Source organism: Oncorhynchus masou, chromosome 30 (assembly GCF_036934945.1).
Source record: "Oncorhynchus masou masou isolate Uvic2021 chromosome 30, UVic_Omas_1.1, whole genome shotgun sequence".
NCBI classification, from domain to species: Eukaryota; Metazoa; Chordata; class Actinopteri; order Salmoniformes; family Salmonidae; genus Oncorhynchus; species Oncorhynchus masou.
Window position 1 is genome coordinate 3955331 of NC_088241.1, and position 19263 is coordinate 3974593.

The following is a 19263-nucleotide window of genomic DNA, read 5'->3' on the forward strand; positions in this document are numbered from 1 at the left end:
TCTACACACACTCTCTCTCTTACACACACTCTCTCTGTCTACACACACTCTCTCTACACACACACTCTCCCTCTACACACGCTCTCTCTGTCTACACACACTCTCTCTCTACACACACACACTCTCCCTCTACACACACTCTCTCTGTCTACACACACTCTCTCTCTTACACACACTCTCTCTGTCTACACACACTCTCTCCCTCTACACACTCTCTCTACACACACACACTCTCTGTCTACACACACTCTCTCTCTGTCTACACACACTCTCTCTGTCTACACACACTCTCTCACTCTACACACACACTCTCCCTCTACACACACTCTCTCCCTGTACACACACTCTCTCTCCCTCTACACACTCTCTCTACACACACACACTCTCCCTCTACACACACTCTCTCCCTCTACACACGCTCTCTCTGTCTACACACACTCTCTCTACACACACACACTCTCCCTCTACACACACTCTCTCTGTCTACACACACTCTCTCTACACACACACTCTCCCTCTACACACACTCTCTCCCTGTACACACACTCTCTCTCCCTCTACACACTCTCTCTCCCTCTACACACTCTCTCTACACACACACACTCTCCCTCTACACACACTCTCTCTGTCTACACACACTCTCTCCCTCTACACAATCTCTCTACACACACACACTCTCCCTCTACACACACTCTCTCTGTCTACACACACTCTCTCCCTCTACACACTCTCTGTCTACACACACACTCTTTGTCTACACACACACTCTCTCTGGCTACACACACAATCAGTTCACTACCCCGTAATCAGTGCACACACAAACACAATATCAATAATGTCACACACTGTGCACACCAGCCCTCCATTTATGAGCGGGTCAACAACCCCCCACACATGTCTCAGTACCCATGTAGCAAACTCACTCGTTGTTCTTGGAGTCAGACAGAGAGACACACAGTTTTATTTATTTTATTTTACCTTTATTTTACTAGGCAAGTCAGTTAAGAACAAATTCTTATTTTCAATGACTGCCTAGGAACAGTGGGTTAACTGCCTATTCAGGGGCAGAATGACAGATTTGTACCTTGTCAGCTCGGGGGTTTGAACTTGCAACCTTCCGGTTACTAGTCCAACGCTCTAACCACTAGGCTACCTGCCGCCCCAATGTAACTCACCACCATGTTATTCTTGGAGACCCAGCAGTCCAGGGGGAAGTCCTGCAGCATGGGAACCAGGAACTGTAGACATCCGTCCCAGTGGCACAGCAGCAGCATCATGCCTATCAGGTTGACTATCCTCACCATGGCACTGGCCAGGTCATAGGTCATATGGAAGATCTGGAGGGGGAGAGTTTGACATCACTTTAGTTTATTGACGTCTTGCGAGGGCACCTTTTATGACACTTGCCTCTTCCCCAATGAAGAGATAGATCAGCTGCCCCCGTAGCGGTCTCTCTTTCCCCTATACTACGCTGACCTCTCCTTTCTCCCTCAGCCTCTGCCTCTCTCCTCTCACCTCCCCTCTGGCATGTTCCACTGACTGCCCTCTACCTTCTCTCTGGTGGATGTAACCAGTGAGTTGTGACAGTGGTAGTAAGTCTCTCTTTCCCTCCCTCCCCTCTTTCTCTACCTCCTCTCCCTGTGTTCCCGGTCTCTCACCTCCTCCCACTGGTGGATGTAACCAGTGAGTTGTGACAGTGGTAGTAAGTCTCTCGTTCCCTCCCTCCCCTCTTTCTCTACCTCCTCTCCCTGTGTTCCCAATCTCTCACCTCCTCCCACTGGTGGATGTAACCAGTGAGTTGTGACAGTGGTAGTAAGTCTCTCGTTCCCTCCCTCCCCTCTTTCTCTACCTCCTCTCCCTGTGTTCCCGGTCTCTCACCTCCTCCCACTGGTGGATGTAACCAGTGAGTTGTGACAGTGGTAGTAAGTCTCTCGTTCCCTCCCTCCCCTCTTTCTCTACCTCCTCTCCCTGTGTTCCCAGCCTCTCACCTCCTCCCACTGGTGGATGTAACCAGTGAGTTGTGACAGTGGTAGTAAGTTTCTCTTTCCCTCCCTCCCCTCTTTCTCTACCTCCTCTCCCTGTGTTCCCGGTCTCTCACCTCCTCCCACTGGTGGATGTAACCAGTGAGTTGTGACAGTGGTATTAAGTCTCTCGTTCCCTCCCTCCCCTCTTTCTCTACCTCCTCTCCCTGTGTTCCCGGTCTCTCACCTCCTCCCACTGGTGGATGTAACCAGTGAGTTGTGACAGTGGTAGTAAGTCTCTCGTTCCCTCCCTCCCCTCTTTCTCTACCTCCTCTCCCTGTGTTCCCAGCCTCTCACCTCCTCCCACTGGTGGATGTAACCAGTGAGTTGTGACAGTGGTAGTAAGTCTCTCTTTCCCTCCCTCCCCTCTTTCTCTACCTCCTCTCCCTGTGTTCCCGGTCTCTCACCTCCTCCCACTGGTGGATGTAGCGTATGAGTCGTGACAGTGGTAGTAAGTCTCTCTTTCCCTCCCTCCCCTCTTTCTCTATCTCCTCTCCCTGTGTTCTCAGCCTCTCACCTCCTCCCACTGGTGGATGTAACCAGTGAGTTGTGACAGTGGTAGTAAGTCTCTCTTTCCCTCCCTCCCCTCTTTCTCTATCTCCTCTCCCTGTGTTCTCAGCCTCTCACCTCCTCCCACTGGTGGATGTAACCAGTGAGTTGTGACAGTGGTAGTAAGTCTCTCTTTCCCTCCCTCCCCTCTTTCTCTACCTCCTCTCCCTGTGTTCTCAGCCTCTCACCTCCTCCCACTGGTGGATGTAACCAGTGAGTTGTGACAGTGGTAGTAAGTCTCTCTTTCCCTCCCTCCCCTCTTTCTCTACCTCCTCTCCCTGTGTTCTCAGCCTCTCACCTCCTCCCACTGGTGGATGTAACCAGTGAGTTGTGACAGTGGTAGTAAGCCTCTCTTTCCCTCCCTCCCCTCTTTCTCTACCTCCTCTCCCTGTGTTCTCAGCCTCTCACCTCCTCCCACTGGTGAATGTAACCAGTGAGTTGTGACAGTGGTAGTAAGTCTCTCGTTCCCTCCCTCCCCTCTTTCTCTACCTCCTCTCCCTGTGTTCCCAGCCTCTCACCTCCTCCCACTGGTGGATGTAACCAGTGAGTTGTGACAGTGGTAGTAAGTTTCTCTTTCCCTCCCTCCCCTCTTTCTCTACCTCCTCTCCCTGTGTTCCCGGTCTCTCACCTCCTCCCACTGGTGGATGTAACCAGTGAGTTGTGACAGTGGTATTAAGTCTCTCGTTCCCTCCCTCCCCTCTTTCTCTACCTCCTCTCCCTGTGTTCCCGGTCTCTCACCTCCTCCCACTGGTGGATGTAACCAGTGAGTTGTGACAGTGGTAGTAAGTCTCTCGTTCCCTCCCTCCCCTCTTTCTCTACCTCCTCTCCCTGTGTTCCCGGTCTCTCACCTCCTCCCACTGGTGGATGTAACCAGTGAGTTGTGACAGTGGTAGTAAGTCTCTCTTTCCCTCCCTCCCCTCTTTCTCTACCTCCTCTCCCTGTGTTCCCGGTCTCTCACCTCCTCCCACTGGTGGATGTAGCGTATGAGTCGTGACAGTGGTAGTAAGTCTCTCTTTCCCTCCCTCCCCTCTTTCTCTATCTCCTCTCCCTGTGTTCTCAGCCTCTCACCTCCTCCCACTGGTGGATGTAACCAGTGAGTTGTGACAGTGGTAGTAAGTCTCTCTTTCCCTCCCTCCCCTCTTTCTCTACCTCCTCTCCCTGTGTTCCCAGCCTCTCACCTCCTCCCACTGGTGGATGTAGCGTATGAGTCGTGACAGGCGCAGCAGGCGTAGCAGGCTGAGGATCTTGGTGAAGCGTACGATGCGGAGGGCCCTGGCCGTCCTGTAAACCTCTGAGTCCAGCCGGGCCTCCAAGTCCACCATCAGGAAGATGTAGTCCACAGGGATGGACGACACAAAGTCCACCGCAAACCAGCTCTTTAGGTAGCGCTGACGGATAGCCCTGTGGTAGCATAGCATAATATAAAAGTCATTTCTATGGTTTCACAGTTAGCTTAGCACTGCATAGAACAACAGTTTATATTTATATGGTCTCACAGTTAGCTTAGCATAGCGTAGACCAACATTGATTCCTATGGCCCCAGTAATTATGGTTCTTTAGAAGAAATAACAAACAACTCCATTCATTCACATTCTGGAAGAACACCACACAGGTAAGCATTGCCTCCAGCTCTGTGTCTCACTCACACACTCTCACACTCTCTCTCTCACTCTCTCTCTCTCACACTCTCTCTCTCACACTCTCTCTCTCACACTCTCTCTCTCACACACTCTCTCTCTCTCTCTCTCTCTCTCTCTCTCTCACACACACACACACACACACACACACACACACACACACACACACACACACACACACACACACACACACACACACACACACACACACACACACACACACACACACACACACACACACACACACACACACACACACACACACACACACACACACACACACACTGACTTGGGGTCTAGCAGTATCTCAGTGCTGTCCTCCTTGACGATACCGGTCCTGAAGTTGAGGACCAGGTCAACCAGGAAGAGAGTATCAGAGACTACGTTGAAGATGATCCAGGGAGGAGTGTTTTCATCCTTAAAGAAGGTGATTCCTACTGGCAGGATGATCAGGTTCCCCATCATCAAACACAACATGATCAGATCCCAGTAGAACCTGGGAGAGGAGAGGAGGGGAGGGGAGACAGGGAGAGAGAGAGGTTCCCTATCATCAGACACAACATGATCAGATCCCAGTAGAACCTGGGAGAGGAGGGGAGGGGAGAGAGAAGGGTTCCCTATCACCAATACCAATGACATATCCCAATTGAACTCATTCCCTGTACTATATTTTTCACCAAATATCACACTCCTCTCTTTCTCTTTCTCTTTTCTGTGGGACTCCAGTTGTGGGATCATTAATGTAATGATCCAGAGGAACTAGGACAACTGTCACACACACCCCGTCTCTCAGACAGTCTAGTTCCAGAGCCAGCGGTGGGTTAATAACCGTGATATTGAATAAAAGGATTACTAGAAAAACACTCTGGACAACTGCTGTGGGCGATAATGACGTCATCCTGACCTTGAAATATAGAGGTATGAGTTAGAAGAGAACAAATGAATAACATCACTTCCAAATCACACTGTGGTATACACACACACTAGAAGACACCACTATCTCACCCCCTACACACTGCTCCGCTAGTCTGGCAGAAGACACCACTATCTCACCCCCTACACACTGCTCCTCTAGTCTGGCAGAAGACACCACTATCTCACCCCCCTACACACTACTCTGCTAGTCTGGCAGAAGACACCACTATCTCACCCCCTAAACACTGCTCCACTAGTCTGGCAGAAGACACCACTATCTAACCCCCTACACACTGCTCTGCTAGTCTGGCAGAAGACACCACTATTCAATTCAATTCAATTCAATTCAAGGGGCTTTATTGGCATGGGTAACATGTGTTAACGTTGCCAAAGCAAGTAAGGTAGATAATATATAAAGTGAAATAAACAATAAAAATTAACAGTAGACATCACACATACAGAAGTTTCAAAACAATAAAGACATTACAAATGTCATATTAAATATATATACAGTGTTTTTACAATGTACAAATGGTAAAGGACACAAGATAAAATAAATAAGCATAGATATGGGTTGTATTTACAATGGTGTGTGTTCTTCACTGGTTGCCCTTTTCTCGTGGCAACAGGTCACAAATCTTGCTGCTCTGATGGCACACTGTGGAATTTCACCCTATCTCACCCCCTACACACTGCTCCTCTAGTCTGGCAGAAGACACCACTATCTCACCCTCTATACACTGCTCCCGCTAGTCTGGCAGACGACACCACTATCTCACCCCCTACACACTGCTCCACTAGTCTGGCATAAGACACCACTATCTAACCCCCTACACACTACTCCCACAAGTCTGGCATAAGACACCACTATCTCACTCCCTACACACTGCTCCTCTAGTCTGGCATAAGACACCACTATCTAACCCCCTACACACTGCTCCACTAGTCTGGCAGAAGACACCACTATCTCACCCCCTACACACTGCTCCTCTAGTCTGGCAGAAGACACCACTATCTCACCCCCTACACACTGCTTCACTAGTCTGGCAGAAGACACCACTATCTCACCCCCTACACACTGCTCCTCTAGTCTGGCAGAAGACACCACTATCTCACCCCCTACACACTGCTCCTCTAGTCAGGCAGAAGACACCACTATCTCACTCCCTACACACTGCTCCTCTAGTCTGGCAGAAGACACCACTATCTAACCCCCTACACACTGCTCCACTAGTCTGGCAGAAGACACCACTATCTCACTCCCTACACACTGCTCCTCTAGTCTGGCAGAAGACACCACTATCTAACCCCCTACACACTGCTCCTCTAGTCTGGCAGAAGACACCACTATCTCACTCCCTACACACTGCTCCTCTAGTCTGGCAGAAGACACCACTATCTCACCCCCTACACACTGCTCCTCTAGTCTGGCAGAAGACACCACTATCTCACCCCCTACACACTGCTTCACTAGTCTGGCAGAAGACACCACTATCTCACCCCCTACACACTGATCCTCTAGTCTGGCAGAAGACACCACTATCTAACCCCCTACACACTGCTCCTCTAGTCTGGCAGAAGACACCACTATCTCACCCCCTACACACTGCTCCTCTAGTCAGGCAGAAGACACCACTATCTCACTCCCTACACACTGCTCCTCTAGTCTGGCAGAAGACACCACTATCTAACCCCCTACACACTGCTCCACTAGTCTGGCAGAAGACACCACTATCTCACTCCCTACACACTGCTCCTCTAGTCTGGCAGAAGACACCACTATCTAACCCCCTACACACTGCTCCTCTAGTCTGGCAGAAGACACCACTATCTCACTCCCTACACACTGCTCCTCTAGTCTGGCAGAAGACACCACTATCTAACCCCCTACACACTGCTCCACTAGTCTGGCAGAAGACACCACTATCTCACTCCCTACACACTGCTCCTCTAGTCTGGCAGAAGACACCACTATCTAACCCCCTACACACTGCTCCTCTAGTCTGGCAGAAGACACCACTATCTCACTCCCTACACACTGCTCCTCTAGTCTGGCAGAAGACACCACTATCTCACCCCCTACACACTGCTCCTCTAGTCTGGCAGAAGACACCACTATCTCACCCCCTACACACTGCTCCTCTAGTCTGGCATAAGACACCACTATCTCACCCCCTACACACTGCTCCTCTAGTCTGGCATAAGACACCACTATCTCACCCCCTACACATTGCTCCGGCTTGTCTGCCAGTAGTCTTTAACAGAAATAAATGAAGGTGTTGCTTCACCTCAGTAGATTCAAGTAGCACAGATAATAACATATTATCTGTCTCTGTGAGGCTCTGAGATTATGTACAGAGCAGACAGACAGACAGACCGAAGGAGAGAGAGACAAATATATATATATTGTTGCGGTTTCAGGGGCTGTGTGGTGAATGGACGGTATGTGCCTGCAAGGTTTCTGTGTTTTCTGCTTGCCAGGACCATGGACAGCTAAGTGAAGTATTCCTCAGAGGCAGTCGCATGGACATCTCAGGGGAAACTTCTAGACTGTAGTTGTAATTAGAGCCAAACTGCAGACAGCTGAAACCAATCAGGGTCTCTACTTAACCACGCCCTGGTTTTCTTTCTTGGTTCTTTCCTTTGACCCCGGCAGGTGAACGAGTAGGAGGTTATTGGAGCGGCAGAGTGTACGGTGGAGAAGGAGGTTTTCCAGAAAAAAGGAGCTGATGATTTCAACAAGGTTGGAACCCCCAAAGACCAAATTTGTAGGATCTTCCACTGGTGACGAAGTATTTACTCTGTTTGTTTTGAGTTGTGTATATGAGGAACGCTGCCTAAACCTGATAATAAAGTGGTTTAACCCTTCCCTTGGACTGGTGGTGTGTGTTTTGTATGTGTAAACGCTGCCTTACAAAGATCTTGGCGCTGAAACTGCCACTATAAATAAATCAAATCAAATCAAATGTTATATATAAACTCAGCAAAAAAAGAAACGTCCATTTTTAAGGACTCTGTCTTTCAAAGATAATTCGTAAAAATCCAAATAACTTCACATCTTCATTGTAAAAGGTTTAAACATTGTTTCCCATGCTTGTTCAATGAACCATAAACAATTCATGAACATGCACCTGTGGAATGGTCGTTAAGATACTAACAGCTTACAGACGGTAGGCAATTAAGGTCACAGTTATGAAAACTTAGGACACTAAAGAGGCCTTTCTACTGACTGAAAAACACCAAAAGAAAGCTGCCCAGGGTCTCTGCCCAGCTGCTTGACCGTGCCTTAGGCATGCTGCAAGGACTGCAGATGTGGCCAGGGCAATAAATTGCAATGTCCATACTGTGAGATGCCTGAGACAGACGGACAGCTGATTGTCCGCGCAGTGGCAGACCACGTGTAACAACACCTGCACAGGATCGGTACATCCGAACATCACACCTGCAGGACAGGTACAGGATGGCAACACAACTGCCCGAGTTACACCAGGAACACACAATCCCTCCATCAGTGCTCAGACTGTCCTCAATAGGCTGAGAGAGGCTGGATCGAGGGCTTGTAGGCCTGTTGTAAGGCAGGTCCTCACCAGACATCACCGGCAACAACGTTGCCTATGGGCACAAATCCGCCGTCACTGTACCAGACAGGACTGGCAAAAAGTGCTCTTCACTGATGAGTTTTATCTCATCAGGGGTGGAGATGGGATTCACGTTTATCGCCGATGGAATGAGCATTACAGCGAGGCCTGTATTCAGGAGCGGGATGGATTTGGAGGTGGAGGGTCCGTCATGGTCTGGGGCAATGTGTCACCGCATCACTGGACTGAGCTTGTTCTCATTGCATGCAATCGCATCGCTGTGCGTTACAGGGAAGACATCCTCCTCCCTCATGTGGTACCCTTCCTGCAGGCTCATCCTGGCATGACCCTCCAGCATGACAATGCCACCAGCCATATGTCAGTGTTCTGCCGTGGCCAGCGAAGAGCCCGGATATCAATTCCATTGAACCCGTCTGGGACCTGTTTGATCAGAGGGTGAGGGCTAGGGTCATTCCCCCCAGAAATGTCCGGGAACTTGCAGGTGCCTTGGTGGAAGACTGGGGTAACATCTCACAGCAAGAACTGGCAAATCTGCTGGTGCAGTCCACGAGGAGGCGATGCACTGCAGTACTTAATGCAGCTGGTTGCCCCCCCTTTGTTCAGGGACGCATTATTCAATTTCTGTTAGTCACATGTCTGTGGAACTTGTTCAGTTTATGTCTCAGTTGTTGAATCTTGTTATGTTCATACAAATATTTACAAGTGTTAAGTTTGCTGAAAATAAACGCAGTTGACAGTGAGAGGACGTTTATTTTTTTGCTGATGTTCTTCCAGGGAACATCACATCACCAAACCTCATTAAGTCTCTACACATTAGGTTCCTTTGTCCAAGTTGGGTTGTGACAGCTGATACCAGCACATTTTTGTGCCCACAAACAAATGACAACAAATGACAACAAGTCTGGAGAAGGGAAGAATGGGAGGGATTTTTCTCAGGGGAAAGATTAAAATGCTTGATGCTCAGAAATGGGTGTCTGAATTGTTGCTGTGTGGTACAATACGTGCTGGGTACTTGCAGACCAGGCAGTCTGGCTGTTCTACACTAGAAACAAAGTTACCAAAAGGTTAAATCAGCTGTCCTCATAGGAGAACCCTTTTTGTTTCCAGGTAGAACTCATTTGAGATCCATGTAGAACCACAGAGTGTTCTACATGGACCCCTAATGGGTTCTTCAAAGGGTTTGCCAATGGGAACAGCTGAAGAACCCTTTTAGGTTCTAGATAGCACCTTGTTTCCTAAGTGCATTTGCCCTATGGCTGGGTGTGGTTGGCTAAAAGAGAACCAGATGCATAGTGAGAGAAATTAGTTCAATCTGTATTCATCCTGTTACACCCACATAAACCAATCTGTGTTCATCCTGTTACACCCACATAAACCAATCTGTATTCATCCTGTTACACCCACATAAACCAATCTGTATTCATCCTGTTACACCCACATAAACCAATCTGTGTTCATCCTGTTACACCCACATAAACCAATCTGTATTCATCCTGTTACACCCACATAAACCAATCTGTCTTCATCCTGTTACACCCACATAAACCAATCTGTATTCATCCTGTTACACCCACATAAACCAATCTGTATTCATCCTGTTACACCCACATAAACCAATCTGTATTCATCCTGTTACACCCACATAAACCAATCTGTGTTCATCCTGTAAACCAATCTGTATCCATCCTGTTACACCCACATAAACCAATCTGTATTCATCCTGTTACACCCACATAAACCAATCTGTATTCATCCTGTTACACCCACATAAACCAATCTGTATTCATCACCCACATAAACCAATCTGTTACACCCACATAAACCAATCTGTATTCATCCTGTTACACCCACATAAACCAATCTGTGTTCATCCTGTTACACCCACATAAACCAATCTGTATCCATCCTGTTACACCCACATAAACCAATCTGTATTCATCCTGTTACACCCACATAAACCAATCTGTATTCATCCTGTTACACCCACATAAACCAATCTGTATTCACCCTGTTACACCCACATAAACCAATCTGTGTTCATCCTGTTACATCCAATCTGTGTTCATCCTGTTACACCCACATAAACCAATCTGTATCCATCCTGTTACACCCACATAAACCAATCTGTATTCATCCTGTTACACCCACCAATCTGTATCCATCCTGTTAACCCACCCAATCTGTATTCATCCTGTTACACCCACATAAACCAATCTGTATTCATCCTGTTACACCCACATAAACCAATCTGTATTCATCCTGTTACACCCACATAAACCAATCTGTGTTCATCCTGTTACACCCACATAAACCAATCTGTATTCATCCTGTTACACCCACATAAACCAATCTGGATGAATACGTTCCCAGATCTGTTTTGCTGAACAGAGTTCCAGTCAATTTATTTCAGGAGATGAATGTCATAGAAATTCCAATTCTGAATTGTGAGATTCACATTGACATCCTCACCAGTGTTCTATTCATGAGCAGACTGGAGTTGGAATGGAATTTCTGCTCTACTGGACTCCAACCAAGCAGTCATCTCTCTTAATACAAGTCACTTCCTTCCTGTGTCTCAGTTCATTGTTTTCCTGTTAGAACTTGACAAAATGTAAATTACAACTAAGGTTCCGGTGTATGGGGAGACACCGGAAAAATAGAAAATAGCAGAACATTTCTGACATGCAAATTAGTCTTATCTCATCTTCCTAATCTTAGCTGATGCAGTAAATACCAGCTTCTCTCTCTTAAACAAAACTAAAGCATCTGGGACATATCTAATTTTCCCTCTCTCTTCTTCTCTTTCTCCATCCCCCTCTCTCTTTCCCTCTTTCTCCTTCCCCCTCTCTCTCTTTCCCTCTTTCTCCATCCCCCTCTCTCTCTTTCCCTCTTTCTCCTCCCCCTTCTCTCTCTTTCCCTCTTTCTCCTCCGCCTCTCTCTCTTTCCCTCTTTCTCCTCTCTCTCTTTCCCTCTTTCTCCTTCCCCCTCTCTCTCTTTCCAATTTTCTCCTTCCCCGTCTCTCTTGTTACCTTCTTTCTCCATCCCCCTCTCTCTTGTTCCCCTCTTTCTCCTTCACCCTCTCTTTCCCAAACTTTCTCTCTCCCCCCAGCCTCCCTGTATTCTCACAACTATTATTTTAGCTTTATTGGCCTGAAATATATGCATATCCAATATATGTTCTCTCCCTCTAACGTCTCTCTTAATAGGTTTTTCTCCAACTCTCTCCCCCTCTCTCTCTGTTCCTCAATATGTCTTGGCTACTCGTCTTTTCTTAATGAGGTGAAGGGTGTGAGAGCTTATCACCAGACTCAACAAAGATAGACTTTATACACACGCACGCACGCACGCACACACGCACACACGCACACACACACACACACACACACACACACACACACACACACACACACACACACACACACACACACACACACACACACACACACACACCCCTCCAGAGACCAAGGTCATCGTCAGGACAAAACACACATTAGGGCTTTGCCACTAAGCTCTCTGTCTTTCGTTCCCTCTATTGTTCCCTCCTCATCAGTCTGTCGCTCTCCCTTCTCTATTCATATATCCAATCTACAGGTACCTAATTGAAAGATTAGATGCCTGAATTATGCATAATGAATACACTACATGCATAACTTAGAATATTATGCATAATTTATGCATATTCAATTGTGATAACATAATGAATAATGCAGTCATTTACATATCGTGTGTGAATAGTAATAAAAGGGAGGAAATCCAATTCTCTAACCTCTCCTCTGTACCTTCCTCATCCCTCCATCTCCCTCCCTCCATCACCTGACTAGAATCAGTAGAGGGATAGCTGATCTCCATTGAGTTGTAGAGTGTGAGAAAGAAAAAAATGAGAATGTGTTCGTATGTGTGTGTGTTCGTGTGTGTGTGTGTGTGTGTGTGTGTGTGTGTGTGTGTGTGCGTGCGTTTGATTGAGGCTGGAGGAACCAAAGTGGGCCAGGAGACTGGGGGATCAAGTAATCCATTGTTTCTGAGGCCTGTCTGGAGATTACTACTCTGTCTCTCTCGCCACACAGAAACCACTCGACAGGTGGTTGATTATCCATCAGTCTACAAAGTTTTTTGAAAGTTTCAAACACACCCAAGGCTAGTGTAACAGTATAATTTTAGTCTGTCCCCTCGCCCATACCCGGGCTCGAACCAGGGACCCTCTGCACACATAGACAACTGACACCCACAAAGCATCGCTACCCATCATCAAAAGCCGCGGCCCTTGCAGTGCAAGGGGAACCAATACTTCAAGGTCTCAAAGCGAGTGACGTCACCAATTGAAACGCTATTAGCACGTACCACCGCTAACTAGCTAGCCATTTCACATTGGTTACACTAGCAACCACCAGAAAATTTCTCATCTAATTCCCTGAAGTGATTTTATTTATTTTTTATTGTATTTAACCTTTATTTAATTAGGCAAGTCAGTTAAGAACAAATTCTTATTTACAATGACAGCCTACCCTGGCTAAACCCTAACCCGGACAACGCTGGGCCAATTGTGCACGGCCCTATGGGACTCCCAATCACGGGCGGTTGTGATACAGCCTGGAATTGAACCAGGGTCTGTGGTGACGCCTCTAGCACTGAGATGCAGTGCCTTAGACTGCTGCACCACTCGGGAGCCCTGAGTTTTCAACATGTTTCCCCATCTAATTCCCTGAAGTGATTTCAACATGATGAAATGTTCACAGACATCCAACGCCTGAAGTTAAAGACATTTCATTTTAAGGATCACCTCATCTCATTCTAAGGACTGTCAATGTGACGGTTTTCTCAAAAAAGATTTGTGATTCTAAAACACTGTCAGTAAAGTAGCCAGCAGGGGGTGTTGTGGTGGGTTCACTCACAAGACCACACACACAGGGCCAGGCCAGCAGGCCCCCATGTAAAACCCTGTCTATATCAAATCAAATCAAATTGTATTTGTCACAAGCGCCAAATACAACCTTACCGTGAAATGCATACTTACAAGCTCTTAACCAACAATGCCGTTCAAGAAATAGAGTTAAGAAAATATATACTAAATGAACTAAAGTAAAAAATAAAAAGTAACAATAAAATTACAATAACGAGGCCATATACATGGGGTACCGAGTCAGTGTGCAGGGTACAGGTTAGTCGAGTGCTAACATGCGTGCTTTGTCCTGAACTTGTCCACATTCTTATTATGCCCACATTTTAGACACGATTGAGAGACCAGGTCAAGATCAGGACAAAGGACGCATGTTAGCGGCAGGTATAAACAGGGCTTATGCGTGATTGATTTTTATGGGCAAGCACATTGACAACTTATATCACAGATATTTCACACAGAGAACACACAGAGAACACACAGTGTGTGCGTGTGGTGTGTGTGTGTTGTGAGTGTAACACATCATGTCTCACTATATCCTTTATCAGATTGGTTCAAATCTACTTTGAAACTAAAATACACACCTCACACACATGGTTATGGGCTTAAAAAGAAGACACTGTACTATGTCAGATATAGTTGAAATGTATTCCATTTTGAGTTCGCATCCCAATATTACACTTGATATACATCACAGAAGACTGACTTATAACAAAACTGTTTAACATAGAAAGATCAGATTTTCAGCGGCTTTTTTGAAATATTTTACTAGGCAAGTCAGTTAAGAACAAATTCTAATTTTCAATGACGGCCTAGGAACAGTGGGTTAACTGCCTGTTCAGGGGCAGAAAGACAGATTTGTACCTTGTCAGCTTGGGGATTTGAACTTGAAACCTTTCGGTTGCTAGTCCAACGCTCTAACCACTAGGCTACCCTGCCGCCCCAGGGTCTACCTAAAAAAGTCTTAAAAATATGAACAACATTTCACCCGTGAAGCCACGAGGTCATTTGACTGCAGGAAAGGGCTACAAAACTACAGTAAAAAGAAACTAGACAGGATAGGAAATAGGAAACTAGACAGGATACAGCACATTCTAAGAAAGTATATTCCTCCCTCTCTCCTCATTCTCTCCCCTCTCTGTCTTCCCCCTCCCTCTCTCCTCATTCTCTCCCCTCTCTGTCTTCCCCCTCCCTCTCTCCTCATTCTCTCCCCTCTCTGTCTTTCCCCCTCCCTCTCCCCTCTCTGTCTTCCCTCTCCCTCTCTCCTCATTCTCTTCCCTCTCTCTTTCCCCTCCCTCTCTCCTCATTCTCTCCCCTCTGTCTTTCCCCCTCCCTCTCTCCTCATTCTCTCCCCTCTCTGTCTTCCCCCTCCCTCTCTCCTCATTCTCTCCCCTCTCTCTTTCCCCCTCCCTCTCTCCTCATTCTCTCCCCTCTCTCTTTCCCCTCCCTCTCTCCTCATTCTCTCCCCTCTCTCTTTCCCTCTCCCTCTCTCCTCATTCTCTTCCCTCTCTGTCTTCCCCCTCCCTCTCTCCTCATTCTCTCTCCCCCTCTCTCTTTTCCCCTCCCTCTCTCCTCATTCTCTTCCCTCTCTGTCTTCCCCCTCCCTCTCTCCTCATTCTCTCCCCTCTCTGTCTTTCCCCCTCCCTCTCTCCTCATTCTCTCCCCTCTCTCTTTCCCCCTCCCTCTCTCCTCATTCTCTCCCCTCTCTCTTTCCCCTCCCTCTCTCCTCATTCTCTTCCCTCTCTGTCTTCCCCTCCCTCTCTCCTCATTCTCTCCCCTCTCTGTCTTCCCCCCTCCCTCTCTCCTCATTCTCTCCCTCTCTCACTCCTCATTCTCTCCCCTCTCTCGCTCCTCATTCTCTCCCCTCTGTCTTCCCCCGCCCTCTCTCCTCATTCTCTCCCCGCTCTCTTACCCATCCCTCTCTCCTCATTCTCTCCCCTCTCTGTCTTCCCCTCCCTCTCTCCTCATTCTCTCCCCCTCTCTCTTCACCTCCCTCTCTCCTCATTCTCTCCCCTCTGTCTTCCCCCTCCCTCTCTCCTCATTCTCTCCCCTCTCTCTTTCCCATCCCTCTCTCCTCATTCTCTCCCCTCTCTGTCTTCCCCCTCCCTCTCTCCTCATTCTCTCCCCTCTCTCTTTCCCATCCCTCTCTCCTCATTCTCTCCCCTCTCTCTTCACCTCCCTCTCTCCTCATTCTCTCCCCTCTGTCTTCCCCCCCTCCCTCTCTCCTCATTCTCTCCCCCTCTCTCTTTCCCATCCCTCTCTCCTCATTCTCTTCCCTCTCTCTTCACCTCCCTCTCTCCTCATTCTCTCCCCTCTGTCTTCCCCTCCCTCTCTCCTCATTCTCTCCCATCTCTGTCTTTCCCCCTCCCTCTCTCCTCATTCTCTCCCCTCTCTGTCTTCCCCCTCCCTCTCTCCTCATTCTCTCCCCCTCTCTGTCTTCCCCCCTCCCTCTCTCCTCATTCTCTCCCTCTCTGTCTTTCCCCCTCCCTCTCCTCTCATTCTCTCCCCCTCTCTGTCTTCCCCTCCCTCTCTCCTCATTCTCTCCCCTCTCTCTTTCCCATCCCTCTCTCCTCATTCTCTCCCCCTCTCTCTTCCCCTCCCTCTCTCCTCATTCTCTCCCCTCTGTCTTCCCCTCCCTCTCCCTCTCTGTCTTCCCCTCCCTCTCTCCTCATTCTCTCCCCTCTCTCTTTCCCCTCCCTCTCTCCTCATTCTCTTCCCTCTCTGTCTTCCCCCTCCCTCTCTCCTCATTCTCTCCCCTCTCTGTCTTCCCCCTCCCTCTCTCCTCATTCTCTCCCCTCTCTCACTCCTCATTCTCTCCCCTCTCTCGCTCCTCATTCTCTCCCCTCTCTGTCTTCCCCCTCCCTCTCTCCTCATTCTCTCCCCTCTCTCTTCACCTCCCTCTCTCCTCATTCTCTCCCCTCTGTCTTCCCCTCCCTCTCTCCTCATTCTCTCCCCTCTCTTTCCCATCCCTCTCTCCTCATTCTCTCCCCTCTCTGTCTTCCCCCTCCCTCTCTCCTCATTCTCTCCCCTCTCTCTTTCCCATCCCTCTCTCCTCATTCTCTCCCCTCTCTCTTCACCTCCCTCTCTCCTCATTCTCTCCCCTCTGTCTTCCCCCTCCCTCTCTCCTCATTCTCTCCCCTCTCTCTTTCCCATCCCTCTCTCCTCATTCTCTTCCCTCTCTCTTCACCTCCCTCTCTCCTCATTCTCTCCCCTCTGTCTTCCCCCTCCCTCTCTCCTCATTCTCTCCCATCTCTGTCTTTCCCCTCCCTCTCTCCTCATTCTCTCCCCCTCTCTGTCTTCCCCCTCCCTCTCTCCTCATTCTCTCCCCTCTCTGTCTTCCCCCTCCCTCTCTCCTCATTCTCTCCCCTCTCTGTCTTTCCCCCTCCCTCTCTCCTCATTCTCTCCCCTCTCTGTCTTCCCCTCCCTCTCTCCTCATTCTCTCCCCCTCTCTTTCCCATCCCTCTCTCCTCATTCTCTCCCCTCTCTCTTCCCCTCCCTCTCTCCTCATTCTCTCCCCTCTGTCTTCCCCCTCCCTCTCCCCTCTCTGTCTTCCCCCTCCCTCTCTCCTCATTCTCTCCCCTCTCTCTCCTTCCCTCTCCCTCGCTCCTCATTCTCTCCCCCTCTCTTTCCCCTCCCTCTCTCCTCATTCTCTCCCCTCTCTCTTTTCCCTCCCTCTCTCCTCATTCTCTCCCTCTGTCTTCCCCTCCCTCTCTCCTCATTCTCTCTCCCCTCTCTGTCTTCCCCTCCCTCTCTCCTCATTCTCTCCCCTCTCTGTCTTTCCCCCTCCCTCTCTCCTCCTTCCCCTCTCCCTCTCTTTTCCCTCTCCCTCTCTCCTCATTCTCTCCCCTCTCTCTCTCCTTTCCCTCTCCCTCTCTCCTCATTCTCTCCCTCTCTCTTTCCCCCTCCCTCTCTCCTCCTTCTCTCCCCTCTCTGTCTTTCCCCCTCCCTCTCCTCCTTCTCTCCCCTCTCTCTTTCCCTCTCCCTCTCTCCTCATTCTCTCCCCTCTCTCTCCTTCCCTCTCCCTCTCTCCTCATTCTCTCCCCTCTCTCTTTCCCTCTCCCTCTCTCCTCATTCTCTCCCCTCTCTCTCCTTCCCTCTCCCTCTCTCCTCATTCTCTCCCCTCTCTCTTTCCCCTCCCTCTCTCCTCATTCTCTCCCCTCTGTCTTCCCCCTCCCTCTCTCCTCATTCTCTCCCCTCTCTGTCTTCCCCCTCCCTCTCTCCTCATTCTCTCCCCTCTCTCTTTCCCTCTCCCTCTCTCCTCATTCTCTCCCCTCTCTGTCTTTCCCCCTCCCTCTCTCCTCATTCTCTCCCCTCTCTGTCTTCCCCCTCCCTCTCTCCTCATTCTCTCCCCTCTCTGTCTTTCCCCCTCCCTCTCTCCTCATTCTCTCCCCTCTCTGTCTTTCCCCCTCCCTCTCACCTTCTCTCCCCTCTCTCTTTCCCCCTCCCTCTCTCCTTCTCTCCCCTCTCTCTCCCCCTTCCTCTGATTCCCTTCCTTCAATTCTCCCTCTATTCACAAATCCTCTCTTTCTCTCTCTATTCTAAGGGGCTTCTACTAACTTAGTAACAAGGACGTTCCTGAAGGATGTTCCCCAACTTCATCATCAGCTCACCACCAGCCAGCCTGCACATCCCGTCTCTTCTCTCCCTCTGTCTTTCCTCTCAGGGTACATACCATTAGCTTCCCCTTGTCAGCCGCTCCTTCACTGGTCTGAAAGACTTGATAAACTGTGGAAACCTCGTCAAATCTCTTCAGTGGTTATGAGGGAAAGGAAAGGACTCAAGGAGATGAGGCTATAGAGGTCAAATGAAGACACAGCCTTTATTCATTGATATGGATGGAATGGAGTAGCCTACATAAGATTTGATAGGGGTGACATGCTCTCCCTCTATGCTGCCCTGTCTTTCACACCTCTTTCTCTCCCCCTCTCTCTTTCCATCCCTCCCTACCTCCCTCCCTCTATTCATAGTGTTGTGGTTACTGATGTGACGTTGCTGTAAGGGTGTTTCACCCACACTCTGTCTGACCTGTTCCCTCCACTGTCTTATATATCCTCAACACATCTCTCTCCCTCTGATCATCCCTTTATCCATCCATCCATCTCCATATCACTCCTCTCCTTCCTTCCTTCCTTCCTTCCTTCCTTCCTTCCTTCCTTCCTTCCTTCCTTCCTTCCTTCCTTCCTTCCTTCCTTCCTTCCCTGAAGGAGGATGGACATACTGTATTCTCCCTCTGGGTCATGGCCCCACTGTGTCTTTCACCTCGTCTCTCTCCCATCCAAAGACTCCCAGACTCCCTCTCCCCTCCCTCACTCTGCCTCTCCACCCCACCCTCTCCCCCCCCCCCCTGGCAAGGCTGTATGGTCTGTATGGAGCTGTAGTGGCTGTCAGAGGGCATGTTATTTTCCATTCCCTAGGGCTGTAAGGGTGTATGGTGGGTACCTGAAGTCGCTGCAGGGGTGTATGGTGCGTACCTGAAGTCGCTGCAGGGGTGTATGGTGCGTACCTGAAGTCGCTGTAGGGGTGTATGGTGCATACCTGAAGTCGCTGCAGGGGTGTATGGTGCGTACCTGAAGTCACTGCAGGGGTGTATGGTGCGTACCTGAAGTCGCTGTTGGGGTGTATGGTGCGTACCTGAAGTCGCTGTAGGG

At 49.0% G+C, this 19263-nt stretch overlaps 1 protein-coding gene across 1 annotated transcript in view; it reads right to left on the minus strand.

Moving 5' to 3' along the window:
* LOC135523000 (potassium/sodium hyperpolarization-activated cyclic nucleotide-gated channel 1-like) overlaps positions 1-19263 on the minus strand; it is a 39977-nt gene that overhangs the window by 17582 nt on the left and 3132 nt on the right. Inside the window, 3 exon segments of the mRNA XM_064949733.1 lie at positions 1176-1337; positions 3749-3971; positions 4497-4703. Coding sequence (XP_064805805.1) covers positions 1176-1337; positions 3749-3971; positions 4497-4703 — 592 coding nt within the window.